Source organism: Halichoerus grypus, chromosome 6 (genome assembly GCF_964656455.1).
Source record: "Halichoerus grypus chromosome 6, mHalGry1.hap1.1, whole genome shotgun sequence".
NCBI lineage: Eukaryota > Metazoa > Chordata > Mammalia > Carnivora > Phocidae > Halichoerus > Halichoerus grypus.
The window spans coordinates 79,700,821-79,728,040 of record NC_135717.1 but is presented as its reverse complement, the minus strand read 5'-3'; the positions used below and the strand labels follow the sequence as shown (position 1 = coordinate 79,728,040).

Sequence of the window (27,220 nt, the reverse complement as noted above, 5' to 3'; positions counted from 1 at the left end):
CAATCATAAAAATCTGTGTCTCCACTACGGATAATCCCTAAAATACTGAAAAGTATAAATAAGAAAATAAAAATTGCTCACATTTCAGTATATTAGGTTCCTAGGGCTGCCTGTATAACAGAGTATATAAACTGGTGGTTTGGTTTGGTTTTGTTTTTTAAACATTTTACTTATTTGAGAGAGAGACAGAGAGCATGAGCAGGGCAGAGGGAGAGGGAGAAGCAGACTCCCTGCTGAGCAGGGAGCCTGACTTGGGTCTCAATCTCAGGACCCCGGGATCGTGACCTGAGCCAAGGGCAGACACTTAACTGACTGAGCCACCCAGGCACCCCATAAACTGGGTGGTTTTCAAACAACAGAAATTTATCCTCTCATACGTCTGGAGGCTAGAAGTCCAAACTCAAGGTGTCATCAAGGCCTTGCTCCCTCTCAGACTCTGGGTAGACTCTTTCCTTAACTCTTCCTAAATTCTGGTGGTGGCCAGCAATTCTTGGCAATCTTGGGCTTCCGCTGCATGACTCCGATCTCGGCCTCTGCCATCGGTTCTGTTCTTCCTGTGTGTCTCTGTCTTTACATGGCATTGTCTTCTCCTTAGAAGGACCCCACTTGTATCTGATAAGGGCCCATCCTGATGACCCCAGGGCAGAGAAACAGAAGTCGTGGGGCCGGGGCTGGTGCGGTGTTGTAACTTGATTACATCTACAAAGATCCTATTTCCAAATAAGGTCCCATTCACAGGTACCAGAGTTAGGACTTCAGCAAACCTTTTTGGGGACACAATTCAACCCATAATATTCACCATCCAGGGATGACCCCAGTTGACATTCCCTCTAGACGAGGCCCTGATCATGACAGGAGATGGTGGTGACCTGCACCATGGGAGTGATGGCAGGGATCAAAATATTTGGAGAGAGTCAAGGGATTTGGGAGGTAAAATTAGGTCACAAACTGGTTAAGAGGAAAGAAAACATGTAACTTTGGGTGGATGGTGAAGCCCCTCACTGCAGCGGTAGACCAGAAGGACAAGCAGTTTGGCCTCAGATGGTGAGGTCAGATGGAGGCATGGTGGGTTTGAGTTGCCAGGAGACATCTGAGCAGAGATGCCCTGTGGGAAGTTGGCTCATGGTTCTGGATCATTCCCACCCGATGGTGGCTGCAGCCACAGAAGTAGGTGAAGACCCCCAAGGACATCATGGAGACTGAGAAGAGAAGCGAGAATGAGATGTTGAGGGTCAGGGGTGAGTCTAGGCTTAACAGTGGCCCCCATTTGCCCTGACTGAGAGAACTCCTGAGATGTGGGACTTTCGGTGCTCCCAGCAGGAGAGCCCCAGGCAAGCTGAGAGGAGCTGTCCCCCAGGAAGCCTGGAAGAGGGGCTGTCAGGGCGGTGGGAGGCAAACCAGGAGGGACAGTTTCCCAGAAGCTGGAGATTGGGGGGGGTGTTCAAGGGAGAAGATACAGCAAGTATTTTACGGCCTGGAGAGAGGCCATTAGGTTTGACCACATGGTTTATTGGTGGTTGTAGTGAGAGAACTCTCGGGAGAGTAGTGGGGGTGGGGGTCGAGGAAGTAGGCCATCAGTGTAGACAACACGTGCTGGGCAGCAGGAGAAGAGAGAGGACTCTAGCTAGCAGGGCCAGAAGGCTGCTGTGAGGTGCTCGGCCCAGAATATCTTTGGAAGGGCCCTGACCTTGCCTGTGACCACCCTCAGAGGCCCTTCCAGCCAGCACGGACTGGGAGTCTGTCTGTTCAGTGTTTGCATTCCTTTAGGAGTGGTAGGGAGAGGGACGTGGGGGCGGCGGCACAGGCAGATGGGCAGCGAGCATGTTACCCGAGCAGCTACCAGTGAGGGGGAGCTTCCCCCATATAGATCTCCCTGCTTTGGGATAAAAATACCCCTGCCTGGGGGCCTGGCTGGACATGGACCAGCTTCCCAGGGACCCATTCAGCCAAGCCTCATCCACCTTATGATAGATGGTCCGTTTGGGGAGGTTCAGGCCTCAGTGTCCAGTCCAGAGGCATCCCGGCATTGTCCCCTGGATCCGCTGCGATCTCCTCGGAAGGAGACAGGGGACAGACTGCTGGCCCATCTCCTCCCACAGCAGAGCGCAACGTCATACATCTTGCAGTGAGCAAAGGCCCTGGGAACTTACCAGAATTCCCTAGGAACGGGGCGTGTCGGTGAAGTTCCCTTCCCACAAGAGAAGGGTCCTCCCCACATACACCCCAGAGCCCAGCTGCCAGCCCTCCACCGGAGCCCCTCTTACAAGACACGTAGCAATGCCAGTGTCTACACTGGTCGGTGCTCGCAGCCCTTCCGCCTTCCTCTTAGGCTCTACTGCAGAGCATCAGGGAGGGTCTTCAGACAGCTCCAGGCTCCTGCTCACTAACGCCCCTGGCTACCACCCCCACCCCTGTGCCGACACAGAGAGGGAGCCCAGACAGCAGAGGCACACTGCCTTTGCTAGGATGATTGGGGTGAACGCTCGTACTTCCTTTCCCCCAAAACACAGTGTTCCTTCCCCGTACATCACCTTGCCAAACTCGGTCCAAATCCAGCACAGCGAGGATGAAGAAGCCCTTCCTCGTGGCAGTTATGATGCGTAGTGTTTGTGAGCCACTGCTGGATAAAGACCTTCCTCGGATTATCTCATGCGATCCTCAGATCAACCCCGAGAGTCTGTCTGGCCATTATCTTCGGCAGGGAACAGGCTCACCCAGCTCAGAATCTTGCCCAGAGTCTTACAGTGGTCATAAAGAAAGCTAGCACGGACCCCAGGCATTCTGGTCAATGATAACAGCCGACAACTCCATCCCTGATGTTTGTTAAGCGCTGTTCTAGGTGCTTGGAATGCATCAGCGGACAGAGTCCCTAGGGTGCATCGCACCTCCTGCCGCGGGCTGGCTCTGGGGAAGGCCTTCACCTGCATCGTTCTGTTTCGTCTTGCCAGCATCCCCACAGCCCTGAACAGCTCTATTAGAGCCCCACTGTGCGGAGGGGGGAGCAATATGCCCAAAGACCCAGAGCTGGAGCCCAGCTCTCTTTCACCCCTAAGACTACATATGAGGCCACCAGCTCTGAGTCCTGGCCTCCCCCCCAGTGTCTTCGGGGCGTACGTGGATTAGTAAGACAACAGAGCATGCCGGGAAGACTCAGGCTCAAGTTTGGGTTCAGATTCAGATCTTATTTATTTGCCATGGGACATGAGTTGCTAGGGACGGAATTGTGACCCCTCAGAATTCATATGTTGAAGTTCTAAACCCCAAGGGTAGGCTCCTAATCCAGTAGGCTTGGTGGCCTTACCAGTAGAGAAGAGAGCTCTCTCTGTATAAACACGCACAGAGGAAAGGCCATATGAGCACACGGTGAGGCAGCGGCTATCTGTAAGCAGGGACGGGGGTCCTCACCAACACTGAATCGGTCAGCACCTTATCGTGGGACTCCCGGCCTCCAGAACTGGGAGAGATAGAAATACATTTCTGTTGCGGAAGCCACCCAGCTATGGGATTTTATCATGGTAACCTGAGCAGACTAAAACATTAGCCAAATCCCTCACTTTTTTGGTACGGTCACGGGAGTGTCAGAACTAGAAGAGTGAGGGGCGCCGGGTGGCTCAGTCGGTTAAGCATCTGATTCTTGGTTCCGGCTCGGGTCATGAACTTGGGGTCGTGGGATCGAGCCCCATGTCAGGTTCCACACTCACCTCCCCCTGCCCCTCCCCCCACTCGCTCATGTGCTCTCTCTCTCTCTCTCAAATAAATAAATAAATCTTTTTTAAAAGGCTGTAAGAATTAAAAGATGAACATTTGGGAAAATAGCCCAGTTTCTGACACACACTTCGTGCTTGGCCACTGTATGTAGCTCCTTCAGTGGACTAACTTATACCTCTCTGTCCGTATGGCACTGGCTTTAACACTCAGGATCATGACCCAAGTGAGAAATACATGGAAGCATAAGAAATGCTCACAGAAAGAATTGTGCAGAAAACCAAGCTTACCCTTACTGTGCACAGTGCAGTCTATGTTCTCTTCTACTTTGTGGCATTTTGTTCTGTTTTCTGATGCAGGTTATATCCCACCAAATTTATGGCACAGCCCTAGTGGTTTACATTGCAAAGTTTCAAAACCAGAGCAGTCGGATGGTGCGAACGGCCCCTGCCGTCCACCCTAACGCGGGCAAGACGCAGGTGCCAGTTAGTGGTCACGTGCCAGGCCTGGCGGTCTTGACCAGACTTTAAACCCTGTCTCCCCGCCTCCCAACCAACCATGTCATGCTTGCACAATTTGAAGGTCATGAATCGGTTTACACTTTGCATTGATTCTTACAACCACTCTTTAATATCTCCATTCCCATTTGGTAGAGATGAAACTGAGGCTCACGTGCTTGTCAGAATCCTCTGTCACTTCTGGGTTTTCTGACTCAATGTCCAGTGCTCTTCCCATCTGCGGAGACCACTGACCAATAATCACAGCCATAGACCCGCTGCTCTGATGCTTACTTGGAATCCAAAATGTCCCCAAGGTTCAAGGTTGAACCTGAATTAGGATGTTTCCATGGTGTGCGCATTCAGACATGCTGAATATGAAAAATCTAAGCAAGACTTAGGAAGCACCACAATGGATCCTCATCTCCTGTGCCCAGCCTCCCCCCCACCTCTGGTTCCCTGGCCCCCAACACTCAACCCACACCTGATCCCCCATCCTTCACCATTACCCTATCCCTGACTCCACCCCATGCCCCCTTGCATTTCGATTAACCCAGGATTGATTGGGACCATCTCAGTGGGCAGGGGAGGGCCCCTTGGATACAGCTCTGGGTCAGGAACCAAAAATGTCAACATTCTCATGCCTCCTCCCTGGCCCTAAAAAGAAAATGTGATCCGGCTTCCCTATGTGGTGCCTAGGAAATGCTTTTCTTCCCTCCCATTTCCTGCACAGCTCCTTATAGCTCCCATCATCCCTGCAAATGTTGTTCCCTAATTTATTTACTTTAATTAGCTGCTTGGCTATGTTAATAATCAAAATTTCCCCTGCCTCCCAGGAGGCATATGCCTGGCATAAACCCATATGCCAGGCTATGGGAGAATGGGGGGGGCGAGCTCTGTGCTGCCCCGGGGTGTTGTCTGAGACATTGGTATTTCCCCTGGGGACCAGTGGGGCTTGGCCTCCAGGGAACCCCCCCGGGATCCCTTAGAGGGGACATGGGCCAACACAGGAGGCAGAGATGGTGGAGGACTCGTGCCCCGGCGGGGCGGGGGGGGGGGGTGACTTCAGGACGTCTCTCTAGGACTCCCATGGAGAGCCTAGGAAGGAAGAGCCTCTGCTCGCTTTCCTGCCAGGGGTAGAAGGCCCTTCACTTTCACATACATCATCCCACCAAACAGGCTTCCGCCTGCCTCCCAGGACATGTCATCTGTGACAGAATGGGTCCTGCGGTTGGTGCTTCTACGGCTCCCCTTCTTAAGATGCTGAAATCACAGGACCCCCGTGGGGCTGAGGTCATCCCTCCCCTCAATGCTGTCCGGGTCTGCTGGGGGACAGGCTCATACTTGGGGGGGGAGGGAGGATGAACATTGGGTCTGCATGGGCCATCATGGGTGAGACTAGTCAAGGAGGAAGCCTGTGGGGACAGCCCTGAGCAATGTGGCTTGCTTCATGGGCAGAGGAGATTTGTGTGGATCAGCAGCCTGGCCGGTAACACGGGCACCAAACTGGCCCATAGGGTTCTTGAGTTCTAGTGCCCACTTGGCCCCTGGCTGGTTACGGGACCTTGGAAAGTCACCTCTCTCTGGGCCTTTGCTTCTTCATCCAGAATATAAAAGGGGCCAGACTTGAGTCTTCCCTCTGTCCCTCCCTCCCTCCCCCCTCCTTCCCTAGGGAGCTACCAGGCACTACGCTGTGTAGGGCTCTGCTCAGGACACTAAAATGAGTGAGATCTCACCTAGAGGCTAAAAGGGAGACAGACGAAGTGACAAATACAGCAATACGCCGTGACACGCATCCCTCTGGACACCCGTACAAGGCGTGGAAGCCGTGGGGAGGACGGGATGATTTGCAAGACTGGGGGCAGGCTCCCTGCAGGTTCCGAGCGGGGTTTGAAGGAGGAACAGATTCAACAGCTCCAACCCTCAGCAAATCCCGTGACCTCTGCTCTCGTCATAGAAGTAGATTTCTTTGGGGAGAGAGGGAAAGCAGTGCTGTGATTTCTTTTACCAAGGACTCTTTAAAACCAAAGAGCCAAGACAAGGATGACTTGAAGCAGAAAGCGGCGTTTAGCAGGACAAGCCTAGCCTTGAAGATTCAACTCAGTCAGAACTGGTACCCAGGCCACAGGGACATGGTGGGGAGGGGCTGGGAGAAAAGCTGGCTGGCCCTGGGGGGTGTTGGTCATTAATCAAGCTCAGGCTGGAGAGGGAGCCAGGCCGGAGTTTGGGCTGGATGCGGGGGCCGGGAAGCTGATGATGCAGGGGTGGGGAGGCAGGGAGCCAAAGCCGGAACGGTGCATGGAGCCGGGTGGGGAGAACGGCTGGGGACCCGCACACCGCTGTCCCTGGAAGGAGAGTAAGGAGTCCCTAGTGACCCTGGGGGTTCTGCTCTGGGCGGATGGGGGTGCCATTTATGAGACTGACCAGGGGAGAAGGAGCTCCCAGTGTGACTCTAAATGGGCGAACACACATCCAGTTCCAAAACCTTTCCAGTCCAGCGTGGAGCTGGGCAGCTAGGAGGCACCCAGCAAACACACACAGAAGTGAAGTACACGGCCACCCTGTGTGTTCCTGCCTCCCCATGTCATGGGCTTCCCTGCCACTGGAGGCAGGGGACTCTGGCCTGGGGGACCCTTCCTTATTGAGAGACCCGCCATCCTGGCCCCTGCTCCCCGCCCCCCACCGGTCCTGCCCCCACATCCCATCACGGAAACCCTTCGGTAGCCTGACAAAGAAAATCCTGCAATTACTTTTATATTCTCTGCCTGCTTTTGGGGGGTGGGAGGGTGCTGCCGTGATGTCTGTGAGGGCAGCCATGTGGGGCTGCTCAGGCTAATCCTCCTCCTGCTCATGTGATGACATGAGCAACGTTCTGGTTCTATAGATTGGAAGTTCCTAAAATTACAAGGCATGGGTGATGTGCCATGCCCCTGCTGGACCTCCTGGGTCCTTGTTGGCAAGAAGGCCAGCTTCACCCTCTGCGGGGCTTTCTGGCTAATCGGCTACAGGCTATAGTTTTGAAAAATGTAGTTAATATTCCACAGTTTCTGTAAAGAGCCCAATACTGTTGAATCAACTCTGTGCAAATAGCGGTTGAAATAGCTCACTGGGGTCAGATCTCTCTCCGCCCCGCATCAGTCCGCCTCGCAGCTCCCCTTCCTCTGCTCTTCCTGCTGATCTGGGCAGTCTCCACACAGCTGGAGTGGAAGCCATGAACCGCTGATCCAGAAGCATCTTCCTGGAGATGTATCGGCAGAAGGTTGTCCTCCAGTACTAACAGGGACATTTGACCCACGTGGAAGAGACCTCAGAGATGTTCTCATCCCGCGGCACCATTTTACAGATGGAGAAGCTGAGGCTCAGCCAAGTGAAGTGTCTGGTACCCAGACACATGGTGAGGCAGGGGCGCAGCCAGGGCTGGAGCCTAGGCCCGCTGACTTCTACCTCCCAGTCCTCCTCTGGTGACCCATTCCAACATTTAGCAGCTTTTACTGTTCCTGTCCAGATGCAAGATTGTTTTCTAAAGAGCTGACCAAGTCCCAAGATGCCCTGGAAGACTTGAAACCCTCTTGTTCCTGATGGCAAATCCCTCTCGGTGTCTCCTGCAGACAGTAACTTCTCCACCAGATGTGACACCCCAGGGGAGGGTTGGTGTCCCCATGGACATCAGAACGAGTATGAATGTGTTCCCTGGACCTCAGTCAGGGCAGTGGGTCACTTCAGATCGCTTCTAGACCCTCCCTCATGGCTGGGGGCCCTGCTGCCGCCCTGGCTGGCTTGTGGGCTCTCCCGGCTTTGCTCCCAGCCCTTTCTGTGACTGGCAAGAAAGCAGCCCTCCAATAGTGGAAGCAATACTGCTCCTCTCCCGGGGCTGCATTTTTTACAGCCCCCCTCCTTCCCCTGGGAGCCCCATGGGGGGGGGTTTCCCCTTTTTTCATAATAGGACTTTCATCCCTTTGGACTGGAAACTCTGCTCCTCAACTACCCCACCTTCAACCCCAAAGCAAACACCCTCACACAGACAGGGAAAAGGATGGAGTTCAAGTTCTGAACAAGTGTCAAGAGCTATCCAGGCAGCTACACTCAGGGCAGGGCCCCCAAATCTTCCAGGAAGCAGCTTCTTCTGTGAGATTCAGCACAGCACCACCTCCTGGGGGAGAGGGGCAGGACACTCTGACCCTCCATTAAATATGGAACCCAAGCTTCGGTTCTCTGAGGAGCCACCTGGGAACTTAATAAAATATTCACGCCTGGATCCCACTCCCAGAGATTCCAATTGGCCTGGGGTGTGGCTTAGGTTTCTTGGAACAGAAGAAAGGAGTCTCCTGGCTGCAGGAGACTCTGCAGCCAGGCTGAGAAATGCCACCTTCTCTGGGTGTCAAGGTGGAGGAGGCCTTAGAGACCTGTCTACACCAGGGCTCACTACGTGCTACAAGATTAGACTTCAGACCCCAAACCTGAATACGTTATTTTACGTGGCTTACCATTTCTCTGGCCAAAGTGTCCAAAGCTTTCTATCAGATTTTCAGTGGGTTCCATGTCCCCCAACAGATAAAGTGTCCCCAGTTAAGCCCACACATGCCCAGATGGAGGGTCCTGAATCTGATTCTCAGCCTATGGGGTTGACAAACCTAATGGTAATGGATCATGTGTATATTTCTATAAAGAGACTACACCCATTAAAAGATCAATGCAAAGTGGTCACATTGACTGTTTCATGCCGCTCAGAATCTCTTCCTGGCACTCTCATGTGCCTTTGATTAATAAAAAATGAGAAATGAATTATTACTTAATTAATGCACTGTATTTGGTAGGCAAAAGCCTTCAAAATATAAGATCCACAGGAAAAAGTAATCAAAGGAGTCCTTGGTGGTTCTAGGCTGGGCATCACGAGTCTGAGATAACCCCTTTACTGAAGATAGGAAGAAACTGACTCTCTTTAGGTCACATAGCTAGCTATGAAAACTTGGGACCCTTACCCAAGCCTTTCAGTCACACTGGGGGCAGGGGACAGAAAGAACATATGCAAGCTATTTTGCTGGAAAGCCTCACTGGACACAGTTCCCCTAAATCAGACTCAGGAACTCCCTCCCTGGTCATGGGGGCTGTACGGGTCAGAGAGAGCCTACACTCACAGAGAATTTCAAAACCTATCATAGTCCAGGATTTCACTGAATCTGAAGATACCACCAATTGTGAGATACACCGTTCTTTTCTGTACCACTAAGAAAATGCGCAGCCAAGTATAATCGTAAGATGCATCTCAGTTCCCATTCCATTTGGAGAGGCGCAGCTGTGTGATGTCCTTCTACCTGTTTCTCTTACCTGCTACCTGGTGGAGGTGCAGAGGGGGATAAAAAGCACTTGGAAGAAAGCAGACAGATTTTAAAAGCAAAGTGAGTAGCACAGTGGACCCAGCCCAACCTGTGGAATCCGAGGACAGAAAACCTGGCTTTGAATCTCAATTCTGAAACTTTCTAATGGTGTTACCTTGAGCACATTCTTCTTCTCTCCAAGCCTCAGTTTCTTCATCTGCAAAACAAAGCTATGTGCCCCCCCCACCCCCCGCCCCAGAACTGCAAGGCTCAGAAGAGAGAGTGCTGGGCTGCAGGATGTAGGTGCCTTGGGCACGGTAAGTGCCCGGAACCACCTTCTGCTCACTCAGCTGACGCCTGTGAGTGCCGGGAACAGACACTGAAATGTCAGGGTGGGTTATGCAGAGTCATTCTGGGACGGACAGGAGCCCCTTGTGTGCATGGCCCCAGCCAGGGAAGCTTGTGGAGCTTTTGATACACTTGAGGGAGATTCGCCACCCATCTGAGGAAGAGAACCCACCTTTAAGTGAGGCAGGGAGACTAGAGGCCACACAGAAGTCTGCTTCCCCAGGAGCAGAAGGCAGAGATGGTCAGAGGTCCCAGGGGTCCTGCCCCCCACCAACACCCCGGGCAGACAGCCTAATACTGCCCCATCCGGCACCTTGAGGACACACACAGGCACACACACACACGCACGCACACACTTCTGCTGAGCATACAAGTCACAGAAAGGGTCATTCAGCCTCCGTGCAGAAAGAACCAGGCCAGAGAGGCACCCCAGCTCCGTGCCCCAGGTACCCTTCCTAGGGAGCCATCGGCCTGACCTGCCAGTCAGCAATGCCCTGTCCCTGCCTCCTTCTCAGGGCTGGAAGAAAATGGGACCATTAGCAAGGAAGAAATCTCTCGCAGTCCTCCTGCTGCCTCAGACCGACTCCAGCTTGTGCAGCGTGCGTCCGTTCAGTGGTGGAGGGAGGCAGGGTGGCTCTGAGTTCGAGTCCTGACCCTGCCGCTGCCCCTAACTACCCCTAACGGTCCCTAAACCAGAGGCAGGACCTTGGGCAGTTGGCCTTTCCTCTGTGGGCCCCAGTTTTGTCATCTGTAGATAAGATGAGAAGCCCTGGCATGCTCCCCACATGGACAAACGTAAGGCTGAAATGGGGCGCATATGAACGTGCCCTACCGGGAAACGTGGGCCAGCCCAAGGAGCACTGGGCGAGGAAGGGCATTGCATCTCCTGGGGACACAATATGGTAAGAAGTACGGACTTGGGAATCAGCCTCAGATTCAAAATCCGTTCCTGCCACTTGCTTAGGTGTGTGACTGTGGACGAGTCTCCTAACTTCTCCACGCCTCAATTTCCTCATCTGTGGAATGGGTGACCAAACTATTCCCTCGGGCTCTTTGAAGGACTGAATGAGATGGTGCATAAAAAGCACCTGGAGCGTGGTGGGCGCTCTATTGATGGCAGCTGTGGACCCGCGGCGGCCACCTGCCCTGACCTGGGCTTTCCTGCAGGTTGGTGGGGCTGCCGTCATGGCCGTGGGCGTCTGGACCCTGGTGGAGAAGAGCGGCTACCTCAGCGTCCTGGCCTCCAGCACCTTCGCCGCGTCCGCCTACATCCTCATCTTTGCAGGGGCCCTTGTCATGGTGACGGGCTTCCTGGGCTTCGGCGCCATCATCCGGGAGGACAGGAGCTGCCTCTCCACGGTGAGTGCCCTGCTGGCGCCCCCAGCCCGCATTCTGTCCCCACATCGTGCTCCTGTACTGAGAACCACCCCCATGCCGTGGAGGCCCCTGGAATGGAGGCCTCGGGGAAGCCAGAGAGGGATGGTCACCCTGGGGTCTGGTGTTGGCTACAGTCTCTAGGTTCTTAGCACCTAAGCCAGTCTTGGTGGCCCCTCTACCTTACCTTTCCACCTCCCTCCTCCCCCTCCTCGACCTCCTCCTTCCCCTCCTCCTCCTCCTCCACCTCCTACTTCCAGATTTTATCATGCCACTTTTCAAAGATATGCAGAAATGAATGTGATAATGAAGCCCCCTGTCCCATCACCCACACTCAACAACTACCGTCTTCTGGTTCATTTGTCCCCTCCCTACTCCCTCTCCCCGCTTGGCTCCCAGACAGCGAGTGGTCTGTAACATTTCAGTGTGTCTCCCTCGAACAGAAGCGTCCTTCTTTAGAAAGCATGACAACATCATGATCACATCAAAAAAATTACCAGTCATTCCTTAATATCATGAAATAACCAGGCAGTTTCAAATTTCCCCAATTGACCCATAAACTGTTCTCTTTTCTTTTTGCAGTTTGTTTGACTCGAAACCTAAATTAGGTCCGTGTATTAAGATTGGGCAATTTGTCTCCCGAGTCTCTTTCAGTGTCTTAGTTGCACCACCTCTCTCTCTCTTTCTCTCTCTCCCCCCCCCATCTCTCTCTCTCTCTCTCACCTTCTTTGCAATTTATTTGTTGAAGGAACCAGGTCATCTGTCCTATGGATTTTCTGATTATATCCTTGTGACGTTGTTTAACATGTTCTCCTGATAGTTGAATCTAGAAGCTTGATCAGACAGAGGCTTGGTTGTCGGGGCAAGAGGATGTCACGGGTGATGCTGTGGGCAGCACAGGCTCCGTGAAGCTGGGAAGACTGTCCATCCAGAGCCGGCTAATCATGTCGGGAAAGGAAGCCAGGGCGGGACTGGCCAGGGCAGAAGCCAGACCCACCCCCTTGCACCCGTGCACTGTTGGCCAGGGCAGGCTCCCTGGTGCCTGGGTGGAGCCTCCCCCATTTAATCTCCTCCCAAAGGCCAAGCCCAGTGGGAGCAGGGGAGGCTACAGAACATGTGGACTTAGCAGGGAAGGGCCCGAGCCAGGACGAGCCCGAGTGTCCATGAGAAATCAGGTTGAGCCTGAATGGAATCAGGTCACAGGAAGGAGCCTCGAAGGCTGTGCTCTCCCGCCCTGCTTCCCTGTACCCTTTGCACATCCAACCAGGGCAGCAGGAGGCGACGGGGGTGCCGTCCCGGAAGGCTCTCTCACCGGTGGTGACCTCGTGTTTTAGCTGTGGATATAAAAGCGCCTGTGCACAGGCTCAGTAGGATGACTCTCCCCTGCCTAGGGAAAGCTCTTTCATTCTGCTCTGGGGATAGCCCAGAGCCAAGACGCAGGTCACATGGATGGTGGCACCCCAGAGGGGTAAAGTCCCCCAGGGGACCAGCCACCAGAGCGCGGGCTTTGACGTGAGCTGTGCTAACGGCAGTGGGACGGCTGGGCCCCGAGCCAGCCGCACACCTGCCAGCCCCCCTCACGTGGCCAGGCGTGAGCCCTCGCCAGCCTGCTGGACATCCTGATCATGGTCGGCATCAGCTGAGTGGAGTCCCTAGGCATGTAGTATGGGCCGGGCGAGATGCTCCAGCCCTGATGGGAACTGAGGCTTACGGGGACCAGTGCTGCTGGGTCCAGAGCGATCCTCTTCCCTACATTCTCAGTGGGTCTACCTTTCCTCTGCTCAGCCCTGACCCTTTAGGACATGGGACCTTCAACTTGGCCTCAGGCTTCAGGCTGAGCCCTGTGGCCCACGGAGGCAGGCTGCTGAGCCGTGTGATCACCAGCCCTTCCTTCCACAAGCTAATCTTATTGTGGAAGAGACGGGACTCACCTCTACAGTCCAGGAAGGAAGGCCGAGGCCCTCACTTGGGAACCTTCCTTTTCACTCAGAGTCATCTGTCTTGGCTCTAAAGGAGCCCCTAAGACCAGTGGTCCCTTACAGCCCTGGGAAACAGCCCCCTGCTTTCCACCCAGGGCGCAATAACACGAATGGGCACTGCGCACTGAGAGCCACCTCCCTCTGTCCTTACAACAGCAGCCCTGCAAAGCCACAGCCCTTGTGAAGTCTGCACCAGGCACTGTTCTAAACACTGGTGCATTTGCTCGTTTCATCCTCACCCAGCCCTATGAGGTATTTACTCTCAGGGCATGCATTTTAGGGGAGGAAGCCGGGCCGCAGAGAGGTGAAGCCATTTCCCAGAGGCCATACTGCAATGAGCAGCTGGGTCTGCCTCCCGGGCCAGAGTTCATACCCCCCCTCCCAGCCAGCCTGCCTCGGGGAGGCATTATTCACCCCACCGTTCCGATGAGCAAGCTGGCCCAGGAGGTGCGGAGCGAGTAAGTGCTGGAGCTGAACTGTGAAGCCCAATCTGTTAGAATTGCCAACAAGAATACACATCCCAGGGAGGCCCAGCAGGATGGGAGGCAGAGGGACCAGAGGCCGAGGCGGGTAATGTGGGCGGAGGGGCGCGCCGTCCTCCGTATCTGTGGATGTCCGCACAGAGTAGCTGCTCCCAGAGATCTGGGTGGGTACAAGAGGGAGCTCCCGCAGGGCGCAGCCAGAATCCTAGGGCAGGAGACTGGGGGCGGGGGGTGGGCACCCTAGAAGTTCCTTGCACTCGTTATAGTATGGAAATAACAGTGTGTGTCAGAGCATGCCCCGGGTAGAAGGGAACTTGAGGGCCATCGGGTCCAACACTCCATCCAGACATTTCAGTCTGAAGACAGTGGGCCACCCAGGCATTAATGGGGGATGCTCAGCATTCTCGGCTGCTTTGGAGACCAGTCCAATCATAAGAGCTCTTCCCCTTGGCAGCCTCAAAGATCAGAAAGAAAGCCTAAGGGTCAGTAACTGGCAGCCTTCTGCTCTGCGACTCACCCATCACGGCCCCCTCGTCTTTACCCCCTTCCTCTACCATCCATTAGCAAGGTCTGCCCACCCTCCAGGCCCAGCCATCAAGAAAACTGATGCCCCCAGTATCCAGTCACAGCCTGCCTGGGGGGACCAAGCTCTGTACCCAGGGCTGTGCAGGGAAGATGCAGGGAATTCTGGAAGGCCAGGCCCTCTGGCTTGCCTGCAGGACGGCGCACAGGTACCTCTCAGCTCGCCCTTCTGAGTTTCAGAGGGTCAACAAACTAGAGGCTTTCTCATCCCCCTGGGCCTTGAGGCAGAGCTGGGGGCACAGGGGCACCTGGGAAGGCTGGTGCTAGACAACCTCCTTCTTCTCAGCCCCCCTTACCCCCTCCCCCCCGGCCTGTTCTCACTTCCATCCCAACAGAGCTTATCCAACACCTCCACCTCTGTGGCCTGACACCAACCAGACACATGACCAGCTTGGAAGCGAGGGCAGGGAAAAGCGCCCAGGCACAGCCGCTGGCCCAGGGGTCCGGGGGCAGCAGGCTAGCAAAGAGCAGACTCGAATCCTGAAACCTTCTCCCTTCGCTTTTCCCCGCCAACCCTCTAAAAGAACCAAAGACAGAACCGTCCTGAGGACAGAACACAGGTGAAGCAGCGGTTCTGAGTCACCCACATCCTGGCTAGTCAGCTCCCGAATCATTGAGCACTTGACTGTTTCACCAAAAAGGTGGCTAAGACAAGTAGGACATTTTCAACCCAGGCTCCCGTTTGGGGGCAGGCAATGTGGTGAAGGCAGTTTGAAAGCGTTCTGTGGTTCCTGGAGGCTCCTTGCTGCTCTCATTTCATTTCCCCCCTCCTTGTCTAACTTCCCTTTGAAATCTTTCATCAGCTAAAGGCTGAAGGAAACTCCAAAGGAGGAATGCAGTGAGTCTGGCTCTGCACAAAGTGGTCCCCAAAGAGGAAAGGGAAAGATGAAAGACCGGGCATCTGAGTGATGTGCGCCCAGCCTGGATCAGGTGGAGGGCCAAGCCGGACATCCAGTGTTCCCCAAGAACGAGCCGGGATGTGATGGGGCGGGGTGGTCCTGCTCACACTGCGCGATGTCCGTCCTGGTCCGAGCCCTTCCTCCTAGCACATCTGCAGCCCCTAAAGTCACTTTCCCAAGAAGGAAGCATTCATCAGGGACAGGAATAGCACATCTTTGCTGGCGCTGAAACGTGGCCCGGTGTGGCATGGGAAATCTGCGGAGGGGAAAGGGAATGGGGTTTAAATTATTCACGCCAGATCTTTTGTTTTAGCGAAGGCTGCATGCGGGAGCCAGATAATTCAGGCCATCTAAGCCTAAGGCTGGTGACCAGGACAGATGCCACCCTGATCAAAAGGGATATTTTTAGAGTTTTGAATATGGGCTCTGAAAACTTTTATATCTTAAGCCAAATGAAGATGATGATGGATAGTTCAGGCTAAACTGGGTTCTCGTCAGGGGCTCTTTTATATTGAGGGGATGGATTAGAGCGTAAGAAGTGCTAGAACCAATTTCTGAAAATGAGGAGACCCCAGATTGCAACACTTCCATCAAGTATATTAAGAGCTGGTTAACCAGGGCAAGAAGGTCTAGAATCAAGGACTGTGGTTCAAAAGCACCTTGTAGCATAGCTTGCCCAACTCACTCTGGGACTCAGGAAGGTCGCTCGGCCACTTCTGGCCACCTTGGGATCCCTATCTTTATCTGGGGGTAAGGTATGACGAGAATGAGGGAGTGTTCTAAAGAGGAAACGAGTCACCACATTATATAAAGATCATCAAATGTGGCTATAATTATCATTTACATCACCATCACCATGACCAAGCTCCTTTGAGAAGGAACCTAAATAAATGAAGTTATTCTTAGGGCCATTACTCCCAGGGTCCCCACAGCTTGGGTGAGACCTCTTCCTTGATGGGAGCTGGTCATGGAGGAAGGCTCCCAATGCCTGGGGAGAGGGAGGGAGTTGACCGCATCTCCCCATTGCTCATTTCTCAGCCTCACCTTACTTTGTCAGTGTCCATCGGCCACCCAGGCAGGGTGGTCATAGCCTCATCTGGTTGGTGGCACTTTGACCTTTGAGTCAGCTGCCCACATGCTTCAAAAGAATGGATCCTGCAGTCAGGGCTTTTGAGAACCCCAACTCCTCTCCATCAGAGCAAGAGAGCCTCTCCTGGCCCTGCATGGTTTGGTGCAGTGGAGGCAGGGAAGTGGACAAGATGACTCTTGCCAAGGCTCCTCGTGGAAAAGTAGGATGCAGATACCCTTAAGAGTCTGCCTTGAGGCAAGAGGGCTGCTCGAAAGACCCATTCAGTCAGTCAGCCTGTGCCCTGCCTCTCCCAGCTGGGACCTGCTGAGGTCCTTCGAGAAAGGCCTGTTCTGTGCCGGACAACCACACAGCTGCCTGGTGGAACATGGCCCCTCTTCCTCTCAAGACCTCGGCAAGTCTTTCCCATCAGCCTCCTTCTCAATGGTCTTACTTAATTAGGGGGCTGTGCAGAAGGGACTGCCAGGCCGCTTAGACACAAACTCTCCACTTAGCTCCTGAGCCAAAGAGAGAAAGAGACTTGCCTTAGCCAGGAACTGGCAAAGCCCGGTCAACACCCAAGTCTTGGTCCAGGGCCTTTTCTGCTGCCCCAGGCTAGCTTTGCACGCGCCCCCCCCTTTGGATGCTTCCAGCACAGGGAATGGGCATTCACCTTTCGTGTGATTCAGGACCTATGGTTTGCATTCCAGGTGAAAAGCGAAGCCCTTTGAGAACTGGGGGTCAGTTACCCAGCTGCCTGTCACCTGATCTGCTCAAAAGTGAAGGTCAAGCTTCAGGCTGCAGGTAGTGTGGCAGAGAGCAACTTGTCAGTGCACCAAAGACAATGTGTTGGTCCAGCTGGAGAAAGTTCAACTCAGTTGTGTGTGGGTCGATGATCACCCCATAGTGGGGGCTCAGAGCAGGGCTGACCGAGGAGGCTCAGAGACATTTTGTGTTCACGAGTGCACGTGTGTGTGTGCGTGCACGTGAGTGTGTGTGTGTTGCAGAAGGGTAGGGGGTGGCTACTAAGCATCATCTGTTTGTATCCCAAATCCAAGAGTTTACTTAGCTCAGGATGACTCCCTCTCTGTCATTCGGTTCCTGCTTCTTTCCTTAGCAGATTCCGAGTTTAGCCACATGACAGGAAGGAGACATGCCAGAGTCCCTCTCCCCTAATGAAGCCCAGTCTGGCCCTGATGACAGGGGGTGCAGGGTATCTGAACCCCAGATAGCCCTTAACAACTTACTTGGAAGCCCGTGTGTTCACGCAGGTGTTTCTACCTTCCCGGTGACATTTCCCTCCCACTGGTGTTAAAGTGTATCTTACTGCACAGGCACACACCCAGCAAGGAAAACTGGTCCTGAGTGGAAACTCTCCTCCTCCTAAGGCCCCAGGCCCGTGGCTAGTGAGGCCGAGGCAGTGGAGACTGTCGAACTCTGAGAGGTTCCTGCCCCGCCGAGAGCCCTGGGTGGAGGCAGAACACAGGGCACCCCCCCTTCCCATAGAGGAGGTGAGGTTTCTGATCCACACCTCGTTCCCACCGTGGAGCCGCGGGCCTCCCTGCGCCCCTGGGTCTGGGACAGGAGTGGTGGCTGCCCAGCCGTCTGGACGTGCTCCTCCCCTGCCAGGTCCTGGCGCTGCCTTTGGGAAGTCCGTGCCTCCGTATTGGCATGCCGCGCCCTACTCCATCTCCCCACACGTCACACGGAGGTTTTAGGGGAGTTTACAGTTACTGAAAAATAAGACCCAGGAGACAGAGAGATGGCAGCAAAAGGTCTCCTTCATTCCTAATAAAGCTGATTGGAGTATGTGGCTTCCTAGCTGCTGCCAGAGCCTTAGCAGCTCGTCAGCTCTGGTCAAGACAGGCTCGCTTGCCTTTCTAAGAACTGCCCCCACTAAACTCACTGCGTGCTGGCGAGCAGAGAATGTGGCATCCTGAGGACAGGCTGGCCCCGAGGTGAAGGCGGAAGGCCCACTCACCAGCGAGGACAAGCAATGAGTAAGGAGGGGAGAAGCTGTGGGGGAGGGGGTTGTCCCTCCAGCCGTCCCTGCAGGGAAGCAGGAGGCCAGGACAGAGGCAAAGCCCCTACACCACACGGCACAGACTGATGAAGCTGCAGCACTGAGGCGTTTTTCCCATCTAAGCCCCACATTTTATGCAGAAGGCCCAGAGAGGGCGAGTGATTCACCCAGCGTCACACAGCATCTTGTCCCAGAGGCAAACTGGACCCAGACCGCTAGGCCAGGGCACCTTGTGTGGCATCACTCTTCTCTGACCAGCACCATCCTGGGTTCAAGATCCACCTCTCTCAGGCTGCAGCGGATGGAAGTGATCACTGCCTGCCTGTTGGCAGCAAATTTTCCGTGCGGGGTGGGTCTTACAGCCACTCAACTGCTACCACCTCCCCCCTACGGTGTCTGCAACTCATTCTCCATGTTCCGTCGATAGGGCTGCCATCAACCGCAACAAGCAGGTCTAGCCCATTCCCAGAATTCTCTGCTCTGCTGGGCACAAGGCAGGATAAGCAGGGAAGACACGCATGGGCCTACAGCCCAGTTCTTGGCCTGGAGTCTAGTGAGGAATACGAGACACCTGTATCCAAAGACAAAGAACCCTGTGGGTGGTTTAAATTCCTCTTTCCATCTGGTCAGAGCCTCTGACCTCTCTGAACCCCAGGAATTTTCCTAACCTCCAGGCTTGGTATGAATTTCTCCTGCTCAGCCTTCCCGTGTAGCCAACCCAGTCCTAGAATTACCATCGCCGGGGACCCGTCACCAGGCCCATCCGTGGTCCTGCCTTGGCCCCATGCACAGTCTCATTTGTTCCTGGCGCCTGCACAGGTGCCTACCGGCTGCGCCCCATCTCTCCCACAGCCTGGGAGAAGACACCAACGGGAACGTCTAGGTCCTTCTGGGGGACAGCCGGAGGCAGCCGTCAGCCATTTCCCTGTGCCCAATCCTGCAGGTGGCAGCCTGTCCTGAGTTCCCTGGGCCGCGACCCCTGAGGAGTCTGGCTTCATCCTGCCCCCCAGGTGCAGGGGCTGGGTGGCGGGGGCTGTGAGCCCTGGGCTGGGGCCCGCAGGGGTAGAGGTCGCCGTCCTCCTCCCAACAGTGACATCTCCTTACAGGAATGGCTTGAGGCTCTCAAGCCCACATCCTTTCTTTTCTGCACGAACAGTCAGGCAGCAGCACCTCTGAGCCCTGCCTGCCTCCGGCCGGTGGTTAACAGTCAGAAAATAATGTGCCCCGAGGTCCTTGCCGCTTCACCAGCTGGCTCCATCTTTTCCTGTTTGGCCTTGGCTGCTTGCAGCTCCCTGACCCCGCTGCAGCCTGCCACTGGTGCCCTCCCTCCCTCACCCAGCCATGCTGGGAGCCTTTGGTGGGCCCTTCTCCCTGCAACTCAACCTCGGCAGCAGCTGGAGTCTCCGCTCCTCTTCCCTGGCCACGCTGCTCCGAGAAGGGGCGGGGGCCCCCACCTGCCTGCACGCCATGCCTGCTCAGTTTTCCAATGGTCCCTGATCGTGCAGAATAGTGGAGGAGGCAGGGGTCGAACGCTCCAGAGTCAGCCCAATGAGGAGTTCCAAAAGTCCAACCATATAAAGTTCTTAAAACTTCCTGCAGGGAAGGCGCCAGCTGGGGCCGAGCTGCCTGGGCTCATAGCCCCCGTGAGTCTGCCCCAGAAACTGTATCTGGGGCCCAGCTTGCCCCGATGCAGGGTCAGTCCATCTGAAGGTGCAATTGCTAATTAATCACCTGAATGGCACCATGAGAAATGTTTCCACACAGCTCCTGCAGAGCTCCTCATTAAAGAAAGTACTGGTTTGGTTCAGACAGTGCTGTGCTGTTCCAGGTTCCTTTTGGATCTGTAGCTTTAGAAAATATCCGACTTTGCTTCTAGTCCAAACTGTACCATTAAAAAATTAAAGGAAAAAAAAAAGGTAGATGGTACAGAGGGAAGATGAATGTTTGGATCCCCTTCTGTGTTTACCAAACTGTTTCCTTCTATGTTTGGGGTCCACTGTGGCCGAGTTTGGAGTGGCCTAGTTCTTATGGAGGGCTCTGGGGCCAAGGCTACAAGAACTTCCTTTAGAAGTGTCATTCCTGGTTTCTCTCAGACCAAACCTCAGTGGTTGCTTCTGGAAGGACGGGCGGGGGGGCAGGGGTGGACAGCCCTGTGTGCAGGGGCCAGCCAGTCACAAAAATCGAAGTGGGCTAGAGGTCGGGGAGGAGTTAGGGCAGGGTGGGTCCAGTTCACACCAAGTTTCCCCGGGGACTGTGAGGACGGAACAAGATACAGGTCAGAGCAAGGGGGCAAACGAGGGTCAAAGGCCCCGTAGTACTGGGGAGCAGGACACACATGAGACCCAGGAGTCCGAGGGAGGTTCAAGAACGAGGATGTCCGCAGTGAGGTCATGGTCAGGAACTTCTGGCACAGGGGGGGCTTTGGGGAGGCCTCGCCTGAGCTGAAACTTGATGGCCAAGGACGTGTGACACAGACACGGTCGGGACAGCGAGTCCCAGGCGGTGGCACAGAGAACGGCACTGAGGCCCACGGCCTCGCTGGTGTGCGGGACACTGTGTGCACGCACACGGGGAGTGCTGGGGAGTGCCGCACAGCCGGGGAGGCCGCTGGGCTCTGAGCTTAGAGCCATGGCCATGATTGCGGCACAGGCATGGGGGGGACGGGGGGCGAGCAGGCAGAAGCCACTGCTGAGGACGGAGGGGAGCCTGCCCAGTGGCACTGGGGGCTTCGGGCCACGTAGCTAACTGTATCCACCCCAGGTGTTCATGGTGAGCCCCTCCCTCCCATCGCTGTTTAGTGGGGACGATACACAGAGCGGGTTGGCGTGCAGGCTCTGCAGCTGGACTCTCTGGGTTCGGCTTCTGGGCTCAGCCATGCTCTTGCCGTGTGACCTGAGACCAGCTACTTTGCCTCCCCGTGCACGCGTCTCAGGGTTCCCGGGAGGCTAACGCGGTGCTCACCCAGCCACGTGACAAGTGATGCCATGCTCATCTCCCAGGGTGAGAAGTGCTCACGGGTGGGGAGCCCCTGCTGTCACGGAGCACCCCGTGTGTGCGCTTTGGGCCACTCTGCGGAGTGAGGCACTGATCCTGCCAAGGAAGGGTTCCGCTCCCTCCCTCGCTCTCTGGTGGGAGGGATACCTTTCCACCGCCCCCACTCCTCCGCTCTTGAGAAGCGTGGCAGGCTCACCCTGAGTTGGGTTATTGCCGTAGGCCGGGAATTCTGGTGGCCCCCTCGAGAGAACAGTGGGCCCTGACCAGGCTTGGTTAGCCGGGGAAAGCCAGATAGCCTGGGGCCCAGTAAATCCTGACTTACATTGAAACAGGACCTCTCCAAATTACACCCAGGGTGTCTGAGATCTGTCACCTCCCGAACTGTCTTCATGCTTCCTGGAGCCACGGCGCCCCAGCCCTCCCCGGCTCCCACAGGGGAAGCCAGGGGATACCCAGCTGTGACATCTCAGGATGCACCTGGGCTAATAGCATCCCCACGACAGCCCCGGCGCCCAAGGGCCTGGGAACCGAAGCCCTGGAGGCTTCCGCGGTCCTTCCTAGAGTCAAGGAGAGCCACTTCCTACTACAGAGTCCCCTCCGAGGCAGGCACAGAGTAAGCCCCTCACATGCTTCTGTCTGTGTTCAGTCCCAGGCTTCTCAGGAACCAGACAGCCTGGTTGAGATCTTCCTTTTCATGTCTCCCGGAGGGCAGAGGGGCACATATGCAAATCAGGTCCCAGTAGCAGCCTTAGAATCTGAAGTTAAATGTGTAAATCAGTTTCTCAATCTTGGCACCCGTGACATTGCAGCCCAGATCGTTCTTTGCCACGGGGCCTGTCCCGTGTGCTGTGGGATGTTCGGGAGCATCCTTGGCCTCTCCCCACTAGATGCCAGGAGGCCTCCTTCCCCAGGTGTGACAATAAAAAAATGTCTCCAGACAGTGCCAAATGTCCCCTGGGTACAAAATCGTACCAGGTTGAGAACCACTGGTATCAATTAAACTACAGTAACAATTCCAGGCCACCCACGGATCAGAAGATGGCCGAGCTCCTGCCCCCAGTGTGGGGCCGGCATGCCCTGGCCAGTCCCCTTCACCTCGCAGCATGCTTGGTAAGAAGGGCCCCTACGGATGATAAGGGCAGGCCTGCCACCATCGTTCAGAGCCTGGAACGCTTCCCTCACCCCTGATTGTGGGCAGTTCTGAGCCTGGGAGACTGTGGGCTCAATAAAATCGCTGTGGGCGAGGTGCACAGTTGACATAACTTGAAAGGAAGCCTTGCCCCTGGATGGAATGTTCTTCGTGAAAAGGAATATCCTCTCCTCTCTCTGTGTTTCTTAAGTCCTGCCCATGCCAGGGTTTGCGCTGGCTCTGGGAGATAGTCGGGCAAGGCCCCTGGACCCATGGACTCGCATCGCCCCTGACCTGGCCCCACATCCCCCGCCCTGCAAGCTGTCTTCTCATTCTCACCCCTCCTGCCTGCATCCCTTCCCCTACTTGAGGAGCCCTGGAGTTCCAGGGCTCCGTCAGAGGCTGAGCGTCCCCTGCAATCCAGGGATCCCAGTGCCCATGGCCAGGATGACGGGTGGTGCCTGGGGAAGGAGGTGTCGCCAACCATTGCGTATGGGTAGTGGCTGGGCTTCCCCAGAGGGGGTCGTTTCAGGCAGCAACGCTCCCCTGCTCCTCCTCCTCTCCCCCTCCCTCGTCCCCTCTCCCCTGCCTGGAGCCCGTTTCCTCTCCTCCTCCCCGCCCCCTCCCAGCCACATGGCCTGACACGCATGTTTGACCTGTCGGCCCCTGCAAGGACACACCAGGATGGAACAGCGTCCCGGAGCCTCCTGCCTCTGAAGCCTGGCGGGGGCAGGAGGAGTCACAGCCGAGAGCACAGCCAGGAAAGCGGTGCGCAGGCTGGGAAGCGTGCAGAGCAGCCCGGAGCCTGGACAAGGCCAGGCAGTGGTGGCGACAGGAAGTTAGAACCCGCTGCAGGGCCATGAGGTGCTGGAAGACACACCGATGCCTTTCTCCGGGCGGGTGCCTTTGCGATTTCCTGAGCCTTGGTGGCTGCCCAGCCACCCCTACGCTCTCAGCCTCTTCTGCTCCCTCCACTACCCTCTGTGCACTCCAGGCTTTGCACATGCTCTCGCCTCTGCCTGGCACATGCCTCCTGCCTTCTTCACCTGGAAGCTCCTCCTTAGAGATGCCACTCGGGTGTCACCTCCTCCAGGAAGCCTTCTCTGACTGCCCTCCCCCACCTAGGACCGACCATCATTTCTAAGCCTTGCCCTGTTGTGACATTCGTGACACAGCATTGTAGTCACTTACTTACCTGTCCCCCCCCCATAACTTTGAGGTGGGTGGATGGACTAACGCACTGACAGACCAGTGGGTGAAGGCGTGAGTGGGGAGCTCCGTGCCAGCAGCCGGGAAAGGCGAGTCTACCTGGAGCTGCTGGGAAGAGGAGGAAGACAGCATGGATGATGGGGTCCCTGGCAGGTCGCCCCACCTCCCCCACTGCTTGGGGGAGACATTTGTTCTAGAAGTCCTGGAGCACCATCTGCCTACGTGGGCCTGATCCTCGTGTGACCACCTTCACTCCTTTCTCCTAGTATTTCTGCCTGTTGCTGGTGATCTTCCTGGTTGAGCTGGTGGCAGGGGTCCTGGCCCACATGTACTACCGGAGGGTGAGTGCAAGTGTCCTCCTGCTATGTTCCCCATCGGCACCCCGCAGAGGCGACAGCATGTGGTGGGGTGAACAGGAATGGGGGAGCTAGGGCAGTGACACACAGGGGCGTCCTGTCTCCCAGGTCCCCAACAATCCTCGCACATCCAGGTCCTCCTTCTTGTCCCGCTTCCGGCAATTCTCTGCCCCATCTGTGGATGCTGATGTGTTGAGTGTGGGAGTCAGGGAGTGGGGACGCCCCATGGGAGGTGGGTGGCCCGTCTCCCCTTGGATGCAAAGATAGAGGTTGAAGCCAGCTGGCAAGCATCCAAGGAGCAAGGCTGGGGCCAGGGCTGCCTGCCGAACTCTGAAGACCGCTCCAGGCCTCGCCTGCCTGCATTAGACAAGGACGAAGTGGCCAGTCAGGTGCCCTCCCACCCGGTGCTGGGAATCAGGGGTTCAAGACCATGACCGGGGTGAGATAGATGACCGCACTGGTTATTTTAAGCCAGCACCCGTACAATCGATGGTTGCCCACAGGGTAACAATTGTAAATATTTTGAGTATCACCTCATCATCAAATGAAAAAAAGATTTAAAAGCGCCCCCCCGCCCCCATGCCCAGCCTCATTGCCCTCCCACTGGCTTTGAGCCGGCCCCTCCGCAGGCTGCCTCTCAGCTCTGCCCGTCAGCTGTCTGGCCTTGCGTCAGGGCCCCAGCTTTTGCAACCTCTCTCCGTGAACCGGGTCCCAAGCTGTCTCCTACGGATGCTCCCATTACACTGAGACCCCTCTGCCCTTGCACTGTTCAACATCCACAATGCTCTAGAGTTAGCTCCGAGTGGGCCTGGGGAGCAAGATGGGCATGAGCGGTTCTGCTGACGCCACCTTCCGTCTCTGCTCTCCAGCTCAGTGACGAACTGAAGCAGCACCTGAGCCGGACTCTGGCTGAGAACTACAGGCAGCCCGGAGCCTCTGACCTCACAACGTCAGTGGACCGTCTCCAGCAGGATGTAAGCAGCTGCCCGCTCCGGTCCCCCTTCTCCCTGCCACCCCACCCTCACCCTTAGCCTGCGATCTCTGTATCTACAGGCCCCGCCTAGGGCTTGAGGCCTTGGTCTTTTTTAGCCAGGAATACCGGGCAAGGAGGCAGAGCAGAGGTTAGCGGGGCTCGGAGCTCTAGGGGCATCTTAGTTCCGCGGGGGAGGCACCTTCCCCATCCCCCCAAGACTGGCTTAGCTCCCAGTAGGCTCTGCCCAGGGGGGTCTCTTGTGTGCTGCTCTAGTGGCTCAGGGCACCCGTGTACACAGAGGTACACACCCATCCAACCTACACCCACACGCTTAGCACACGCACCTGCTGGTCAGCCCTGTCCAAAGCTCAGTCTGCACTTGTGGGACCTCGCATGTGAGGAACGGAGCCTGAACCCCTGCCCTCGGGGCCTTACTCCTGGAGCCCGACACAGCTGCAGTCAGCGCTAGGCTGGGAGGCCCCTCCGAGTGGAGAAGAGAGCTGGGGAGGCCATCCGGGGGGACCAGGAAGGAGGGCCCGGGTTTGCCTCGGTAGAGAGGGTGGGAGGGGCAGTCAGAGAGTGGGGAACAGCATGAGGAAGGGCACAGCCGGGAGCCAGTGTCTGCCACTGCCCAGGGTCTCCGTGGGGACCCAGAGCATGTGGCCAGCAGCCCACACATGCCAGCAACAGTCAGAACCAGAGGGGCATGAGGGACCTTGGGCCCAGGCTTGCATGCTAGGCCTGAGGAAACAGCCCCGAGAAGGCAGTGGGCTTCAGGCCAGGGCCAGCATCTGGGCTGTGGGCCGCACCCCCTAAGGTCAATGGCACCCACATGCCTGTATTCAGGAAATGACCATCGCAGTAGACGGTGTCTCTTCCTAACTGCTCAGCCCTGCAGGGCTCTCCTCTCCAGGGTTCCCAGAATCACCTCTCACGGTCCTCACACAACCCGGCGTGGAGGTACTCCGTTAGCCCCATTGACAAGTGACAAAACGGAAGCCCAGAGAGGCTAAGTCACCTGTCCAGGGGACACGCAGAAGGATAATCCCGCGTGACTCCTGGCACATGCCCTGCTGTTCCCGGCTCCATGTGCTGTTCCATCCTGCCTGCCTCCTTGGGGCTCCTCCTCTTCCTTGTGGGACCTTTCCTGGCCCATGAGCAGAGCTGCTCGCCTCTCCTCCTCTGAGCTACTCAGCTCCCGATGTCTCCCCATGGCTCTCCTAGTAAGCTACTGAGATGCCTCAGAAAGCCGGGAACCGTGGGACTCACGCGTGAGCCAGGCTAGCTTCAGTCCCGGCGCATAGTAGGTGCCTAACACACACTTGTTAACTACTGAGCATACTCCCGCCCTGCCTGCACTCCACACACCAGAGACAGCCTCGAAACAGCTGGCTCTGTGGCTCATGTGGGGACTTGGGGTCTCCGTCCCTCAACTCAGAAGGGCAAGAGAGAAACAACGTCCTGTGTGTCTGCATCACCGGACCCCCGAGCGGGCGCTTTCCTGTGCTGGAGTGGTGCGGAAGCCCCCTGTCTTATCCAGCACCCACACTGCCCCCTTGTCAACACTGACCTGCCCGCACTGGGGCTCTGGGACCCTCTCTGCGTCCCTGCAGGTCTGAGGGCTCTGAGGCTTCAGGGTTTGAATGAGGGTCCAGGGACCCTGCCTCCCTGGGGTCCTGCCTCCCTGGGTGACCAGGAACCCCCCCCCACCCCATGTGGTCTTGGCCCTGCCCTGGGCTCCGCCCAGGGGTACACAGCCCCACTCTCTCAGGGACCCACCTGCATCTACTCCCCGACCATCTTCCCACAGACCCTCCCTGCTGTCAGGGCAGCCAGCATCATCTCCTTACAGGACTTGGGTGGCTAGAAGGTGTCTTGCAGTCAGCTTCTGCACCTGCCTGGAGAGAAGCCCCAGGGAGACCAGCTCCTTGCTCCAACAGGCACAGGAGAACTCACAGGGAGGACAAAGAGGGGTTGGGTCAATATCTGAATAATGAGTCCTGCGGCCCAGCCACAGAGGGGCTGGAGGAGCCCGGGGCGCGCTCTTCGCCCCCAGCCTCTGTCTCTCCCTCCAGTTCAAGTGCTGTGGGAGTAACAGCTCCGCCGACTGGCAGCACAGCGCCTACATCCGGTCTCGGGAGGCCGAGGGCCGCCAGGTGCCCGACAGCTGCTGCAAGACGGTGGTGGAGCGCTGTGGCCAACGGGCCCACCCCTCCAACATCTACAAGGTGGAGGTGAGTGCCCAAAGCTCCCTGCCATCCAGGAGCCCCCACCCCCACCCCATGAGAG

At 56.2% G+C, this 27,220-nt stretch overlaps 1 protein-coding gene and 1 long non-coding RNA gene across 10 annotated transcripts in view; both read left to right on the top strand.

Annotated features, from left to right (window-relative positions):
* Positions 1-27,220, top strand: part of LOC144382337 (uncharacterized) — a 1,106,857-nt gene that overhangs the window by 934,151 nt on the left and 145,486 nt on the right. The window lies entirely within an intron of this gene.
* TSPAN11 (tetraspanin 11) overlaps positions 1-27,220 on the top strand; it is a 71,348-nt gene that overhangs the window by 32,473 nt on the left and 11,655 nt on the right. For all 9 annotated transcript variants that reach the window (XR_004914047.2, XR_004914045.2, XM_036082110.2 and 6 more), the window contains exons 3-6: positions 11,033-11,224; positions 23,869-23,943; positions 24,828-24,932; positions 27,007-27,165. Coding sequence is in view for 7 of the 9 variants with exons in the window: in XM_036082110.2 (XP_035938003.1) it covers positions 11,033-11,224; positions 23,869-23,943; positions 24,828-24,932; positions 27,007-27,165 (531 nt within the window). In the remaining 2 variants the exon portion in view is untranslated. The remainder of the gene's footprint in view (positions 1-11,032; positions 11,225-23,868; positions 23,944-24,827; positions 24,933-27,006; positions 27,166-27,220) is intronic.